Below are 15528 nucleotides of genomic sequence, written 5' to 3' on the forward strand. Positions count from 1 at the left end.
AAGTGGTTGACATTAGAAAAGGCATCGAAGCCATAAAAACCATGCCAAAGTAAAACACTAGAGTACAATGCAGTCCTTGAACCCAACAGATCCTGTCACACCATTCAACCTATAGCAGAATTGAACATGGATATTAAATTATGATGTATGTATGCATGTGTGTGTATGTATGTGCGTGCGTGCATGCGTGAAAGCTGACATTCTCTGTCTCCATTTGTTACTAGATGATAAAAGTAGTGATTCCAATACATCCTGTCACTTTCCACTTTCAAAGACTAATGAAATAAAATATTCCGCATTCGAAAAATAGCTAAGGATTGATGATAGTAAGAGCATACTGCCATAAAGTGCTACTTCAAATAAGACTCCTCCAACACATGCAAACATGGAAAAATAGGTGCAAAACAAATTTTTGAATAAATAGATGACTCAAAGGACATGTTTTTTTCTTCTTCAGTGCTGTTTCTAATTAATGACTGCAGGCACAACCTTATAGCTAAGAAATGTGCTTTAGTCATTCAATGGTTCCAGGTTCTATATTGCAATGCATCACTTCAAGTCAAGCTTATCTACCTGAACTACAGCTCACCTAAAACCTTCCAAGTGAAAGTTTTTGTAGATGAAAACTACAAACAAAATAAGATGAATTGATATATATTTGTATATATATATAAGCAGAGCATTAACTCCTAGAGTGTTGAACAAAATATTTTGCAGTATTCAGTTAAGTCATTGTGCATTTTGAGTTCAAATCTAGCTGAAATTCGCCTTACTTTTTCGTGATAAATACCAGACAATGTAATGTAATCAACATATAACTTTCTACAGCCAGATGTTCTTCTTGTTGCCAACCCTAACTTGTTTCCAAGAAAGGTAAATTTTTTCTCTCCTGGCAGAACATGTTTTTGCACAAGACTGGAAATGAAAGGACATTGCTTGCACGATGTTAACATCCACTCAAGCAATGTCAAGTAAGGAGACAGTAACACAAACACAAATGCATCTATATATATGTATATATATATATATATATAACAAATAAGATATATATATATACACATACATACATGCATATATGGGTACAGGACATCACCAACAGTGCAAATAACATGAAATGCATAAACAAATGAGGGAAAAATGAGTGAAATACATAAACGAGAAAAAAATGCAAAACGGGGCAAGTTAACACAGAGAAAGGAACCTTCATCAGTTATCGTCTGTCTATCTACTCCTCATTTCGAGCATTCAACGACAATATGAGTTTCCAAAGACACTTGCTCCCATAAATTCCAAACTAAGATTTAGGATTTATGGAGGGTCAAAGTTGGGAACAAAAAAATGACAGTGGAAACATACAAGGAAACTGAACAAAAACAAACATAGAGGGTCATTAGACCAGAACAAATATATGTATATATATATATATATATATAAAGTTAATCCAAACAAGAAAGCACAAAAAAACACAACAACGTGAGGATGTGGAACAAATATAGTATTATTGGACGCTCAGGAAAGAAGGAGGGTTTAACGTTTCGAGCGGAGCTCTTCGTCGGAAACATAGGAGAAGGAAAGATCCAGAGAAGGGAAGACAGAGGAATATATATATATATGGCAAGATTATTTTCAGTTTCTGCCTACCACATTCACCCACAGGGCTTGGGTTGGCTTGGAACTATGATACAAGATACTTGCGCCTAAAGTATCATGCAATGGGACTGAACCTAAAACTATGTGGTTGGGAAGCAAACATCTTACCATATAGCCATCTTGGCCTTATTCATCCTAATAATGAATTTGTGATTCTTTATACAGTAAGAAGGTTGAAAATAGTTTATAGTGTCAGTTATGGTTTGAATAACAGAACAAGGAAATTTCCAAGAATATGATAATTGATGTAGAATGAGTGGGGGAAAATAGCAGAAAAATACAGAAAAAAGATTGATATTTAATAGGAAAAGCAGAGATGATTTTTTTTTCAGGAAAATTCAGGAAATACACAGTCAGTCCTGGTCAAATGGTAGTTTGAAAAATGATGAGTTTGAGGATCACTGCATCTGCAAATCACTGATTTTTATACCACCCATGAATCTAGCAAAGAGTTTATTTTCTTTCTTTTTTGTTTTAAGAGAGCCAAAACTTGAAACCAGATGATGGCCTAGTGCTTAAGAATCTGAAATGGTTATGTTTATAGCAACAAAGTTAATTTATTTAATGTAAGAAGCATTAAAATGCTAACTAGAAAGAAAAATGTGACAAGGAAAAAGTTATGTTAGTTCAATAACACTGACTTACAATATTTTTTTACCAAATTCTTGCTGCAGTAGTGATTTGGCATAGAAAAATAGAATTATTCAGAGAATAATTATTTCAGAGATGCCATTCACAATAACAAAACAATAATTTAGTTAGTGTTAACATATTTAATAAAAGATATAATTAAGAAGGTATTTATGCCAGAGTTCGGCAAAGCTAGCAAAAAACTTAGAATATGTGCTTGAAAGTCAAAAGGTGAGCTTTTGCTTCTTACAAATGAAACCATGTACACAAAAAACTTCTCTTCATTCATAACCAAGACCAAAAATGTTCATGCTTTTTTTTTTTTCAATCAACAATAAAAACTATTTCTTCAAGTTTTCTTAAACCAGGGTTACCTTCTGACAACTTTTTCACCCAATCCTCTTACATTATAAGTCCAAATCGGAATGATTAATTCTCCTGCATCTGCCTACTGACAATTTCAGTACCCAGCATTTATCAAAGTCAACATCGCTTATTTAACAGAATCATATTTAATCTTCTTCAGTCTTGTGCTCCTATAATGAGATGATTTCAGCCCTTATAAGAAACCTAGTGTACACACAAATCAAGATTATCTTGAAGATCATTCTTCATAGTCCAGGTTTACCTCCATAGCAAAGAATGTCCTATGCTCATGCCCTGAAGAAGGCCAGCTTTGTTGACTTCAAAATAATTGATTATCAGCTGTTTTAAAAGATGTTATTTTTATTGCTCAATGCATAGATGGCTTTGAAAGCAACTACAATCATGATCAACAATAGACCTATATCAGATGTTATATCTCAATGCTTCTGCACCTCAACAGAGAATAAAGACCCCTCAGCTACATTGATGTGATTAATAGAAAAACATAACACGAAATTAATGGCCTATCAAAAATAATCAGGGACATTCTTGGTATGCATGGTGTAATCCACCCTGGTTGCTATCACTTGAAGAAGAGTACTGAACCCATTTCTCTTCAACCAATGTAATTCCTAAACAGGTCAATGCATGTGGCTTACTATCATGGATGTTTCATAATTCCTGCCATTGACACAAAATGAGAAATGATTCATGCTAATGAAAAGAATATTCTGCTCATTTCTTACTCTTACATAACAACTATCAGTACTATTACTGTTGTTTAACAACCAGTCAACCTAGTACAAAAGACCTCTGATCAAAAGCATACCAACACAGACTATCCCATTTATGTATCTGTGTGTGAACACATTGCCCATGCTCTTTACAGTTCAATACTCTTCCTCGAGAAACATGATTTGAGACCAGCATCAACAGGGCAAATATACGACAAAACTGTGGTAATTAACCCTTTCGTTACCAACCCGGCTGAAACTGGCTCTGGCTCTGAGTACAAATGTCTTGTTTTCATAAGTTTTGAATTAAAATCTTCCACCAAACCTTGGTCACAATTCATGTTCCTAACACTAGCTTAATGATAAAGTTATTTTACTAAAGTATTTGTTATATTTAAAGTAATTGAAAGAAACACAGAGCATCTCAAAATAAATACGGTAACAAAAATGTTAATGTATATTATCGTAGCTTTCAACTCATGGCCTAAACATTCAAGAAAGAGATAAAAGTTCTGTTATATGTTACCTCAAATCCAATGAACACCAGAATATAAGCCAAAACTGAGAGCATTTGCTGAAGTAAGCTTTGGAAAAAGTATTCACAACATAAAAATTTTTTTTATTTTCATGCCTGCTATTGCTATCCTCCTCCCTTTCATGGATGTCTTTTTTATTGTCAGTAAATAAAATGATCATATATATTGTAAATTCATTTCAGTACAACCCACTCAAGATTTAATTACATATGTAGAAGTAATTGCATATGTATGTATATGTATATGTAAACTATTCTGAGCAGAGGAAGTGATTTAAGAGTATAAAGTATTCATACTCTTAAATCCTTGTGCCTGGTTTTATATTTAAAAAAATAGAGAACAAACCCTGAATTTAAAATATACAGAACACAGCCTTTTGGACAAACTATTACTTCTACTTGAAGTGATCTAGTGATCTTTCTAAGAAATGACCATAAAACCACAAGATTAAAACAATCAAGGGAACAGGTTAGCTTCAAAACAAAAAATTCACAATAACTAGTGATCCACAATTGCAGTGTTTCTTAAAGAGGATGGGGCTGTAAATATTAAAAGGAGAAATTGCCATGTTTAACCCTTTAGCTTTCAGATTATTTTATTAAATGTAATGTTCCCTTGGAATTAATCATGCATTATATTGTAGCTTCGAGATTTCAATGATATGATTATATGTTTTATGAATGACATTGTAGTGCATGTGTAAGAGGTCAGATCAGGCCAGTTTGAACATAAAGCAGAATATTTGGACTGGATATGACCAGTTTAAATGCTAAGGAGTTAAACGTTTTAAACTTATCCAATACCATGGTGAAGAAAGAAGAATTATATCGATGCAAACTTTGTTTAGAACTTCTCAGTAACAAAAGCATGGATGTAAATTTCATTGCTATTTGGAAGAAGAGGGGAGGGCTGACATTTGTCAAATTTTGAGGACCACTGCATTGATGTATTGTATCCTGCCCTCACCACTGCTATTGTAACTGTAAAGTATTCTGCATCTTAGAGGCTGGTGGCTTTTATATCACCAGGATTCAATTGCATCCCTATATTTTTTATTTCAAATACAGTCTGACCATACAAACTTCCAAATAAACATCACCCAGTCCTTTATTTCCAGAAAAACAACCCATTGAGAAACCTGCCCTACTCATGTTTCAATGGGACTTTACCAAAGAATAAATGTTTGAAAAATTATTCTTACAAATATAAGAATATTCTGAATAACTTCTATCCATTATTTGCATGTATTATTTCAAAATAAAATCTCTCATGACATTGAGTGCTGTGGTTTCAAGTTCACAAACCTTTGAGCATCTAACTCAACATAAGTAGATTGTTAAAATCTAGACAGCTGATACTGTTTCAATAACCCAACATATTTTGTACAGTATGTCCTGAAAGTTTGGCTGGATGCTATCCTACCATGTGAAGCTTTGCAAGCAACAACTGAACCATCTGAAGGTTATTTGAAAGTCTAGCAGAGTGAAGAGTTATAAAAACATTGCAAGATTAGAAATGATATCAGTACATTTCCTGGCTCTGTGACCAAACACTCATTCAATCAAATAATAAATCTTGGTTTGAAAATGCTTTAATTTTACATATGAAGTTGATTGGAAATTGATTCTTTTGTATTGATGGTGTAAACAATTTCATAGTTAAAATATATTCTATAATTAAATGGTGACCAAAGTGATTTAGTTAGAGCATTTTTTCTGAAGAAGATCTCAATAAGATTTAAGCAATGTTGTATTAAAGTAATGAAAATTGGTTTCAAATTTTGTTCCAAGGCCAGCAGTTTCAGGGAAGTGGGTAAGTTAATTACATTGACCCCAGTGCTCAACTGGTACTTATTTTATCAACCCTGAAAGGATGAAAGACAAAACTGACCTCGAGAGAATTTGAACTCGGAACATAAAGACAAACGAAATGTCACAAAGCATTTTGCCTGGCATGCTAATGATTTTGCCAGCTTGCCCCCTTTCTGTAATGAAATATTAAAGGATAAAAGCTTCAGCTATTTAAAATTCATCATTATTTTTATAATATGGTAAAATAAATCTTATACTATATTGGGCCATTATGAAGGGCAAAAATGCAATCTCTAAAATATAAATATATTAAAATTTATTAATTTATGCATGGGATAGATTTGAAACAACTTATATATCTTGCAAATCTTTTATGGAGAAGTTTAGAAGTGTTTGAAGAGTTCATCTTAGTCTCGAAAAATGGGTGACTAAGGCAAGGCAAATGACCTGTGGCTTATCTCTAAACCCATTATCTTTTAAATGGAGCCACATATTTAAAACTAATCTAACTTTACAGTAATTGGTATATTATCATTGAATTACATCCTAGTATACATGGTAGTTGATATAAAACTATAACCTTCAAATGTACATTTAGCTAAAGAAACGCCTAAAATTTACTCAACATTTCAATAATTGCCTTCATGTAGTCTAATACATAAATAAAGTCTGATCTTAAGATCACCAGCTGAATATTGTATCTCCTTTGTTACAATCTCATACAGCCATTTAAGTGTTTTAACTGAACAAAGTTATTATATGTTATAAAACAACTGAAGCTTTTACCCCATGCTAAGAAGCTTTAAAGCATAAAGATTTTTAAAATAGCTAAAAAAAAACATACATACCTAAATGAGAAACTAGTTTAATTCCATCCAGACAACATGCAGCAATCTGCAAAGAAAATTAAAATATAGTTTGAGAACTATCCAATCAGTAATTATATAAGTTTATAATAAAATATTTAGTCATAGGTCAGAAAATAACTTCGTCAGAGAAGATATAAAATATCGTATTCAAGTAGGACATGGCAATTATATTTATGTAATTCATGACCTTCAAGATATTGAGTAGTTAAGCAAATAGTATTGACCGACAAATTGATGTCATAGGTTTTTGAGAGTGGAACCCTGCTAATTAGATGTGAGATTAGATAAGCAGATCTGATTTTTTTATTTTATTCTATGTTCTTATGCCATTGGAGCGAAGCTGGTAGACGATTTTAATAAATCGTTGTTATAAAAACCTTCAATTCAAAAATACATACTGAATATGGTAACCACTTTAAATATCATATCTCTATAGGAGTATTCTCTTTCGAGAACAATCGATCGGGTTTTGATCCAGTCTTTCTCTATATATATAATAGGGGCGAGAATACTGTCACTAACGAAAGTTTCTAAATTCAAATAGACGATGAATTCATCATCATTGGACTGTAACTTTTTCGCCATCACGTTTGGGTTGACAGGAAACAATAAATATAAGGGGCTTAACTCTTTGGAGACACTTTTTGTTACTAATTGTTTATCGTCGCCAACATCACCACCACGACCAATACCAACACCATCATCACCAGCACCACCACCACCACAACTAATGCGTTTGTTTTTCCTTTTTTTCTTTTTTTTTTCAAAAATCATTTTCTATTGTCAAATATTCCCAGTTTCAAAATAAAAAAAAATAAAAACTATAACGGGTAAAGCAAAAGATTATGAAATATCTAAAGTAGAGCTGAACAAGCTATAAGTTTTTTTGTTTTTTTTTTCAGGGAAGAGATAATGGATCAGATACACACACACACATGCCTGCACACAAACACACACGCACGCAAGATGAGAAATTTCATAAATTTACAGCAAAAACAAAATACGTAAAACAACAGTGAAGACAAAAGGAGAAAGCTAAAATGTAACGCCATCACCTGTCGTTGAATCGCTGGAGCTTCTGCCTGCGCCGTCACCGCCCACAACTGATTGTCATAGAACTAACTAAACAGAAAGCGAGGAGCATATTGTTATCCGTTGTTTTCAATTGTCGTATAATACGCACACATAGTGGAAATGACTATACGATGGATAAGCTACTCCGATACTTTCGTTCCGTGGTCAAATAAATTGCGTTTGAGCGAAATAAAACGAATTTCAACCGACTCTATAGTTACGAGCATCAATGTGATGTGGGCGAGTTTGCTGCAGTCCCGTGACCGGCCAGCGCGTGGATGATGCAGGGGAGGCAAACGAAGACAAAGTCAGTACTCAGGGGAGATAATTCTCATCATTCGGCTTATTTGACAATACTGCGAAAAGTAATTGTCAAAAAGTACCATAATATTTTGTATGGCATCAAACACGAAATCAAAAGCAAATTTCACGGTAATTATAGAAAGCTAACAGATAGAAATTCGACGATATGCAACTATTTCAGTATTTAGTATAATATAGTGACTCTAAAAATTCATTCTAAAGCAGTGCTCCACGACCTTTTTTCCCTTGTGGTACACTTATATTCTTTACAAATTTCGGAGGAAAAAATTACATTCAGGTTACACTGTGACACACCTAGCATCGTTTCGTGACACGCCAGAGTGCCACGGCATACCGGTTGCAGAGTACTGGAAGGTTACAGCTTAGTTTTGTCGCTAAATAACAAAAAATTTATTTACACATTACACACACATTACTGGTTTACTAGTACGTTGAACAGATGAAATTCCAAGTGAACGATTGAAATTAAAGCCGTGGGTTCGTTCCCTCATCTCTGTTTAAAATATATTGTATATAAATACAACGTCTTAACTCCTAAACATACTGGTGTTGCATAACGATCTTATGCATTTATATTCTTTTGTATAATACACATACACACACGGTGGTGGGGTGAGTGTGTGGTGGTTGGAAGAATGGTAAGAGCACCGGATGAAATGCGTTGCGTTATTCGATCCAGCTTTCTGCATTCCCAGTACGATTTCTACCGAGGTGAACTTTGTTTTACATCTTTTCAGACGTCTAGTGTGCTGTCATCGAATCCTCTCTCTCGCCCACCCTCCCTCTCCTTCTTTACACCTATAACACAAGCATCTCTGTTGGCGCACTGTCGCTCTGGTTCGGCTTTAAAATTCTGTTAAAGACACGCGTGTCTGTGGAATGGTCCAGCTGTTCACACCGTCAATTTAATAAGTAGGAATTCAGTTGGTTGACGAAATGAATACCCGTCGTCGAGACCGACAGAGTGCCTGTCTATTTGTCTGTAACTTGTAAAAATAAACCTAGTAATTAGGGTCAGTATGGGGTGCAACATTCAGTAGCATAGCTGAAGAGGGGAGAAGAACTTTTATTATGGAAGCGGCACTTTTGTGTCTGCTTCTAACCGATATAGGCTTGGCAGTCCTGAGGGGAGTCGGCAAATTCAAGGGTTGCCTCGGGCGGCACACACTTTCACTTTACCACTGGCAACATTCAATTCAGATACAATTATTTATATTCACTAATACGAAAACTTTATAAGCAGTCAATTCAAACATATAACAGAGATTATCAAATATATCAAAAGAATTATTTCATTTATTGCATTAATGGTGCAAGCTCGCTTTGCAACCACGTGGTTTCTGGTTCAGGGCCCATTATGCGGCAGTTTGGTTATGTGTCTTCAACTATATACCCCGAGCCAACTAATGCCACGTGAAAGAATTTGGTAAAGTGTAACTGTATAGAAGTCCGGCTTGTATAGATAAGTAGACAGACAGATATATACCACTTCACAACTGGTGTTGGGTTTCTTTATGTCACGTAATCGAGCGATTTGGCTAAAGATAAATATATATACCGTTTGACAACCGGTGTTGGATTTGTTTATGTCCCCGTAACTAAGCAATTCAGAAAAAGAGACCGATGGAATATATATCAGATTTAAAAAAAAAAAAAAGACGAGCGTTGATATATTCAACTAAAATTCTTCAATGTCTGGATCAAGTAAAAGATAAAAAATATATTCGGACGTATCATACGTAAGGAAGAAATAACTTTTCTGAGCAGCCGGACGCCGTCATGGTGGCCGAGTTCGGTCAACAATGTTCAGGAGTCAACAACTCAAGCATGTCGATGAAGGCCATCGCAAAGCAGATCAGATGAACGTAGTGGAGTCCACTGTCAGACATATAGAGCGCGTGAACATTAGACATAAATCCTATGTAACAAGGAAGAAGACAGTAATGTCCAGCAAGATTCAAGGAAACCATGTAGTCATCAACATCACATGATCTACTAGCTCGCCTGCTTTGACTCCAAGAGATTGCTGCATCTGCGGCAGTGTCGAGCATTGATCCTGTTGGCGGCCCTACGGTGTCGGGAATTTGTTGAGGGCTTCCGTATACAATGGTTGTGACTGTAGTGGGCAAGGATGGAAGTCTCTGGCACAAGGATGGAGTCGCTTCTGTGACTGCATCGGCGACGGGGGTGCATTTTATCGATGTATCTAGTTGAATACATACTCCGTTTTTCTGTGGGTATGTACTTTAGTTCTTGTTTGATGCTTTCGTGTGTGTGTGTATTTTTATCGTGTTCACAAATGCTGAGGGCATCATGTACACAAGATATTCTATACATATGCATATGTGTGTGGGGGGTGAGGTATGCATGCATATATATTCGTTCGATTTGTTTTTTCCGACTATTTAGAGAGAGGAAAACAAGATCGCAGAGAGTACCAGCAGAAACCATCACAGAGCTGGACTTCGCAGATGATATAGTATTTATATCTAATGAAATAGATCAAGCATAGCAGCTGCCCATCAGAGAAGAAACATCGGCTGCCAGAACTGAACTGCCCACAAATGCCAAGAAAACCGAATACCTGTTTCAACCAATCCCATGATACTGGAACTGTTTGCTTTGAGCGGTTCCAAATATTGTTGGAAATTTCAAGTACTTAGGTGGCTGGGAGAGCAGTTCGGAAGCAGGCATCAAGATCAGGAAGGCTGAAGTATGGACAGCTTGACGCAAACTAAAATAGGTAGGAACTCCAAATTGCTCAGGAGAATCAAAATCAAACTGTTCGCTGCAACTGTTGAATCAGTGCTATTATAGAGCAGTGAAACAAAGACACTGGTAAAGAAAGGATACTACGAATGTGAAATGACAGCAACATATGACAGACGAACACCTTTATGGAGACCTGCCAATAGTTAGCAAGATCAGGCAAAGGCAGCTGCGACTACCTGGTCACTGCGTGCACCACCCAACGCTGGGAGCATCCAAATTAATCTTGTGGACCTACTTCATGCTAATGTAACAAGAGGAAAGGGTCTTCACGCTTACATCGACAACTTGGTCGCAGACAATGTATCCAAGATCTCGAGGCAGTGATGTTGGACCGAGAAGTGTGATAGGTGGTCTTTGTTGTTGAGGCCCGGGTTGGAACATCATCATCATCGTTTAACGTCCGTTTTCCGCGCTAGCACGGGTTGGACGGTTCGACCGGGGCCTGGGGAGCCAGGGGCTGCTCCAGGCTCCAGTCTGATCTGGCAGTGTTTCTACAGCTGGATGCCCTTCCTAACGCCAACCACTCCGCGAGTGTAGTGGGTGCTTTTTACGTGCCACCTGCACAGGTGCCAGAGGGGTCTGGCATCGGCCACGATCGGTTGGTGCTTTTTATGTGCCACCGGCACAGAAGCCAGTCGAGCCCGGCCACTAAAAGAAAATGGGGAGTAATGACAGGCAGAAAGGGAGGGGGGAAGGCGAATTGTACCAGATATGAACAGATCTGATGCAATCACTTGTTACATAGCCATTATGAAGGGAAAGAGGGGAGTAAGAGGGACAGGAATGCTTGTAGTAGGGGGATTGACCAATGTTTCTTATAATCATGCAAGTAACATGGAACAATGAACAAGGCGGGGAAATGTAAAAGAAAAACCATTATATACGCAACGGGGGCAGCAGAAAGAGACTAACAGATATACATAAAAACAGACATATAAATACACATACATATTTAAGTATACATACGCGCGCGCGAATATATGCGATACTGTAATATATCGACAGACTTTTGGCCAAAGTGGTATATATAGAGAGAGATATATACAGTATATATACAGTGGTATATAAAGGCGGCGAGCTGGCAGAAACGTTAGCGCGTCGGGCGAAATGCTTTGCGGTATTTCGTCTGCCGTTACGTTCTGAGTTCAAACTCCGCCGAGGTCGACTTTGCCTTTCATCGTTTCGGGGTCGATTAAATAAGTACCAGTTTCGCACTGGGGTCGATATAATCGACTTATTCAGTTTGTCTGTCCTTGTTTGTCCCCTCTGTGTTTAGCCCCTTGTGGGTAATAAAGAAATAGGTATTCCGTCTGCCGTTACGTTCTGAGTTCAAATTCCGCCGAGGTCGACTTTGCCTTTCATCGTTTCGGGGTCGATTAAATAAGTACCAGTTTCGCACTGGGGTCGATATAATCGACTTATTCAGTTTGTCTGTCCTTGTTTGTCCCCTCTGTGTTTAGCCCCTTGTGGGTAGTAAAGAAATCGGTATATATAGAGAGATGTAATCGCCTTATATTATTATGCAATGTCTTCGTGCAGTAAACAGGAAGAACAACCGAACTCGCTTGAATCCTGCCTTAAGTATTCATCAGCATCTGAGTACCCACTTTAACTATCTGTGTAAACACTGCATATGAACTTAACTCCTGATAAGGTCTCAGCAAGATATTATATAGAAACTATTTGTGTAAACACTGAATATGAACTTCAGTGGGTAAAGTTTCAGCAAGATATTATATAGAACACAAAGTTTCCGTCACTTTATATCTGTAGATATATTGAAACGAAGCAGCTAGCACATAAGTAATTTTATCAATCGAAATAGCTGCCGAAAACACTTCATATGCACACTAATCTATCCGTTTAAATTCATACCCTAGTTTTAGTGGGTGGTGTATAAGCAAGATGTCAAGTGACTGTTAATGAGGGTACACTTTGGTCAATGGAATCTCCAAATAGTATGGAATCTAATCAAAGTATATCAGTTTCTCTCCACGGTGATATAAAGTGAGATGATCATATCCATCTATATAAGGGTTTTGTCGGAAAATAATCTAGATATTTTATGCAGTAGACTATAGGGTATACTTTAGTGTGTGTGTGTGTGTGTGAATGTTGTGCTCGGCATTTATGTAAATATTTGTACGGGGGAAATATATAGGTGTATTTGTGTACACGCATAAACACACACGCACACAATCGTCATCATCATCATCATCGTCGTTTAACGTCCGCTTTCCATGCTAGCATGGGTTGGACCAATGACTGAGGGCTGGCGAACCAGATGGCTGCACCAGGCTTCAATCTTGATCTGGCAGAGTTTCTACAGCTGGATGCCTTTCCTAACGCCAACCACTCCGAAAGTGTAGTACAATACATGTATATAAACATATATATTTGTATATACACAAATACACATATTCATACACGCTTATATGTGATATATATATATATATATAATATATATATATATTATATATATATATATACATATAATAAATTAATAAATAAAATATATGCATATATACATACATATATGTACTACCTACCTCTACATGTATATATACATGCATATATGGGTACAGGACACCAAAAAACGTCGAACACACCAAAAAACGTCGAACACAATGAGAAACGTATATATATATATATAATATATATATATATATATATATATATATATATGAGAGAGAGACAGACAGATAGACAGACACAAACCATATAAACCTATGTAGTTGTCTCTAGTCTTCGGAACTTGATAACACCAAAAACATTTTTGTCACGTCAGTAGGTGTTCGGCGCAACATATGAAGTTCAGTCTGACGAAGGGTCAATATTTTGTTTACATCATCATTTCCCTCCCTGCCACCACCACCACCACCATCCGCACTTGTTTATACCCAGAATTGTTTACCCCGTATTTTGTCCATTTACGTTGTCTTCTATAAAACGTCAAATTGCCAAATGTTATTCTCATATTTCTGCCTGAACAAATTAGTCCGAAAGACATGTATCGTTTTAATTTTTTACTCCAAATTTGTAAGACTAATTTCTACTTTCGTCCGCCCTCTGTCCTTAAGTATTAAACTTGTTCATATCTGGTTGCATCATTATGTTCTTACACAATGCACTCTTTTCGGCATGTATTATTATGAAGGCGCGTGGTCTCGTGGTTAGGCAATTTTGCCAACTTTAAATTATAGATTTATAGGGAATATGATTTCCATTCTCATAAACAGTATACAAAATTTAATCCATATACCAAATTTGAAGACAACTGGAACAAAATTGGAGATGGTGATTCAAACCACACATATCCGGAGGGGGTGTAATATTAAATGGCTGCCCCAAAAAGTCACCCTACGCCACTGCGTGCGTGGGTGGGTGGGAGGGAAGATAGATAAGATAGATAGATAGATAGATAGATAGATAGATAGATAGATAGATAGATAGATAGATAGATAGATAGATAGATAGATAGATGTTTCGTTATTAGCCACGCAGACGGGACAAATTACAATGTAGAGCTTTTCTTTTGGGGGAGAAAAAAAAGGGGGAGAGATTTTCGATCAAAAGGGATTGTAAAAAGGAAAGAGAAAGAGGAAAGAAAGGAAAAAAAAGGAGGACAAAAATCGATCAATAGGGATCGTGTATCACAGAAATGTTATGATATAAAGTGTAAAGGGGAGAAACAGATGCGGTTTATCCGTGGAAAGAAAAGCCTACGGAAAAGACCACGGTTACCTCGGTCAATAATGTCACATGTTAACATTTATTTGCAAGTAGATAGATAATAGATAGATAGATAGATAGATAGATAGATAGATAGATAGATAGATAGATAAAATATCTAGACGGGTACCATTCAAGTCCTTAGCACATCGTTATAATCCAAGCAAAAAGCTAACTCCATCGGGTTTGTAATGAAAACCTAGAATTACTTAAGGTAAGCAATCCCACTGTATTTTATCCGATAGGTAAATCCTGGATTCACTTCTCTGGATTGTGAATATTTAACTGGGAGAATATCCAATCAATTCTAATAATACTAAATCGAAAGATTGAACGCAATACCGTATGTGTCTTGGTTGTGAGGGGGCGTACTTGGATCTCATACATACACACACATACACACGAGGCAGACTGGCAGAATCGTTAACACACCGACCAAAATCCTTCTTAGGGCATTTCTTCTGGGTTTCTTACGTTCTGAGTTCAAATTCCATCGAATAAGTACCCATTGAGCATTGGGGACCATGTAATGGACCAGCTCCTAGCCCCGCAAATTTCAGTCCTTGTGCAGTAGAAACTCTGTGTGTGTGTGTATGTGTGTGCGTGTGCGTGTGCGTGTGTGTGAGTGAGTGAGAGATTTGGCATCCTTATGTGCCTTATGGAATCTGCACTTGAAAAATCTTGCTTCGGTCTGTAACGCGTTAATATATCTTCGCCTGGTTAGCAAAACCAGTATGAAAGACTACCGGTTGCCCATGTAACGGGTGTCCACTCTCCACATCAAGAATGAGTGTTAAAATGGGACAAAATGTACATCCTACACGCACAAAGTTTATTCCTTGATCCGGAAACTTACGATTTATCACATTCGTTTGTTCGCCTCCTAGGGAACGTGTTACTCAATGTTTCTTCAACATTTGCCATTAGATATAGTTCTACGTTTTCTGAGTTGACTTATACCTTTTACTTGTTTTGATCATTGGACAGCGGTCATATTGGGGCACCGCCTTGAAGAGTTTAGCCGAACAAC

The 15528-nt window shown here is 36.6% G+C and overlaps 1 protein-coding gene across 7 annotated transcripts in view; it reads right to left on the reverse strand.

The window, feature by feature from the left end:
* The window catches only part of LOC115223421, a 182021-nt gene that overhangs the window by 45253 nt on the left and 121240 nt on the right, over positions 1–15528 (reverse strand). For 6 of the 7 annotated variants that reach the window (XR_005003733.1, XR_005003734.1, XR_005003732.1 and 3 more), the window contains one exon: positions 6576–6621. Coding sequence is in view for 2 of the 7 variants with exons in the window: in XM_036513085.1 (XP_036368978.1) it covers positions 6576–6621 (46 nt within the window). In the remaining 5 variants the exon portion in view is untranslated. Of the gene's footprint in view, positions 1–6575; positions 6622–7651; positions 7926–15528 lie in introns of those variants that run through there. The other variant, XR_003882810.2, reaches the window with a different exon arrangement.

This window comes from Octopus sinensis, linkage group LG2 (genome assembly GCF_006345805.1).
Source record: "Octopus sinensis linkage group LG2, ASM634580v1, whole genome shotgun sequence".
In the NCBI taxonomy this organism is placed as follows: Eukaryota; Metazoa; Mollusca; class Cephalopoda; order Octopoda; family Octopodidae; genus Octopus; species Octopus sinensis.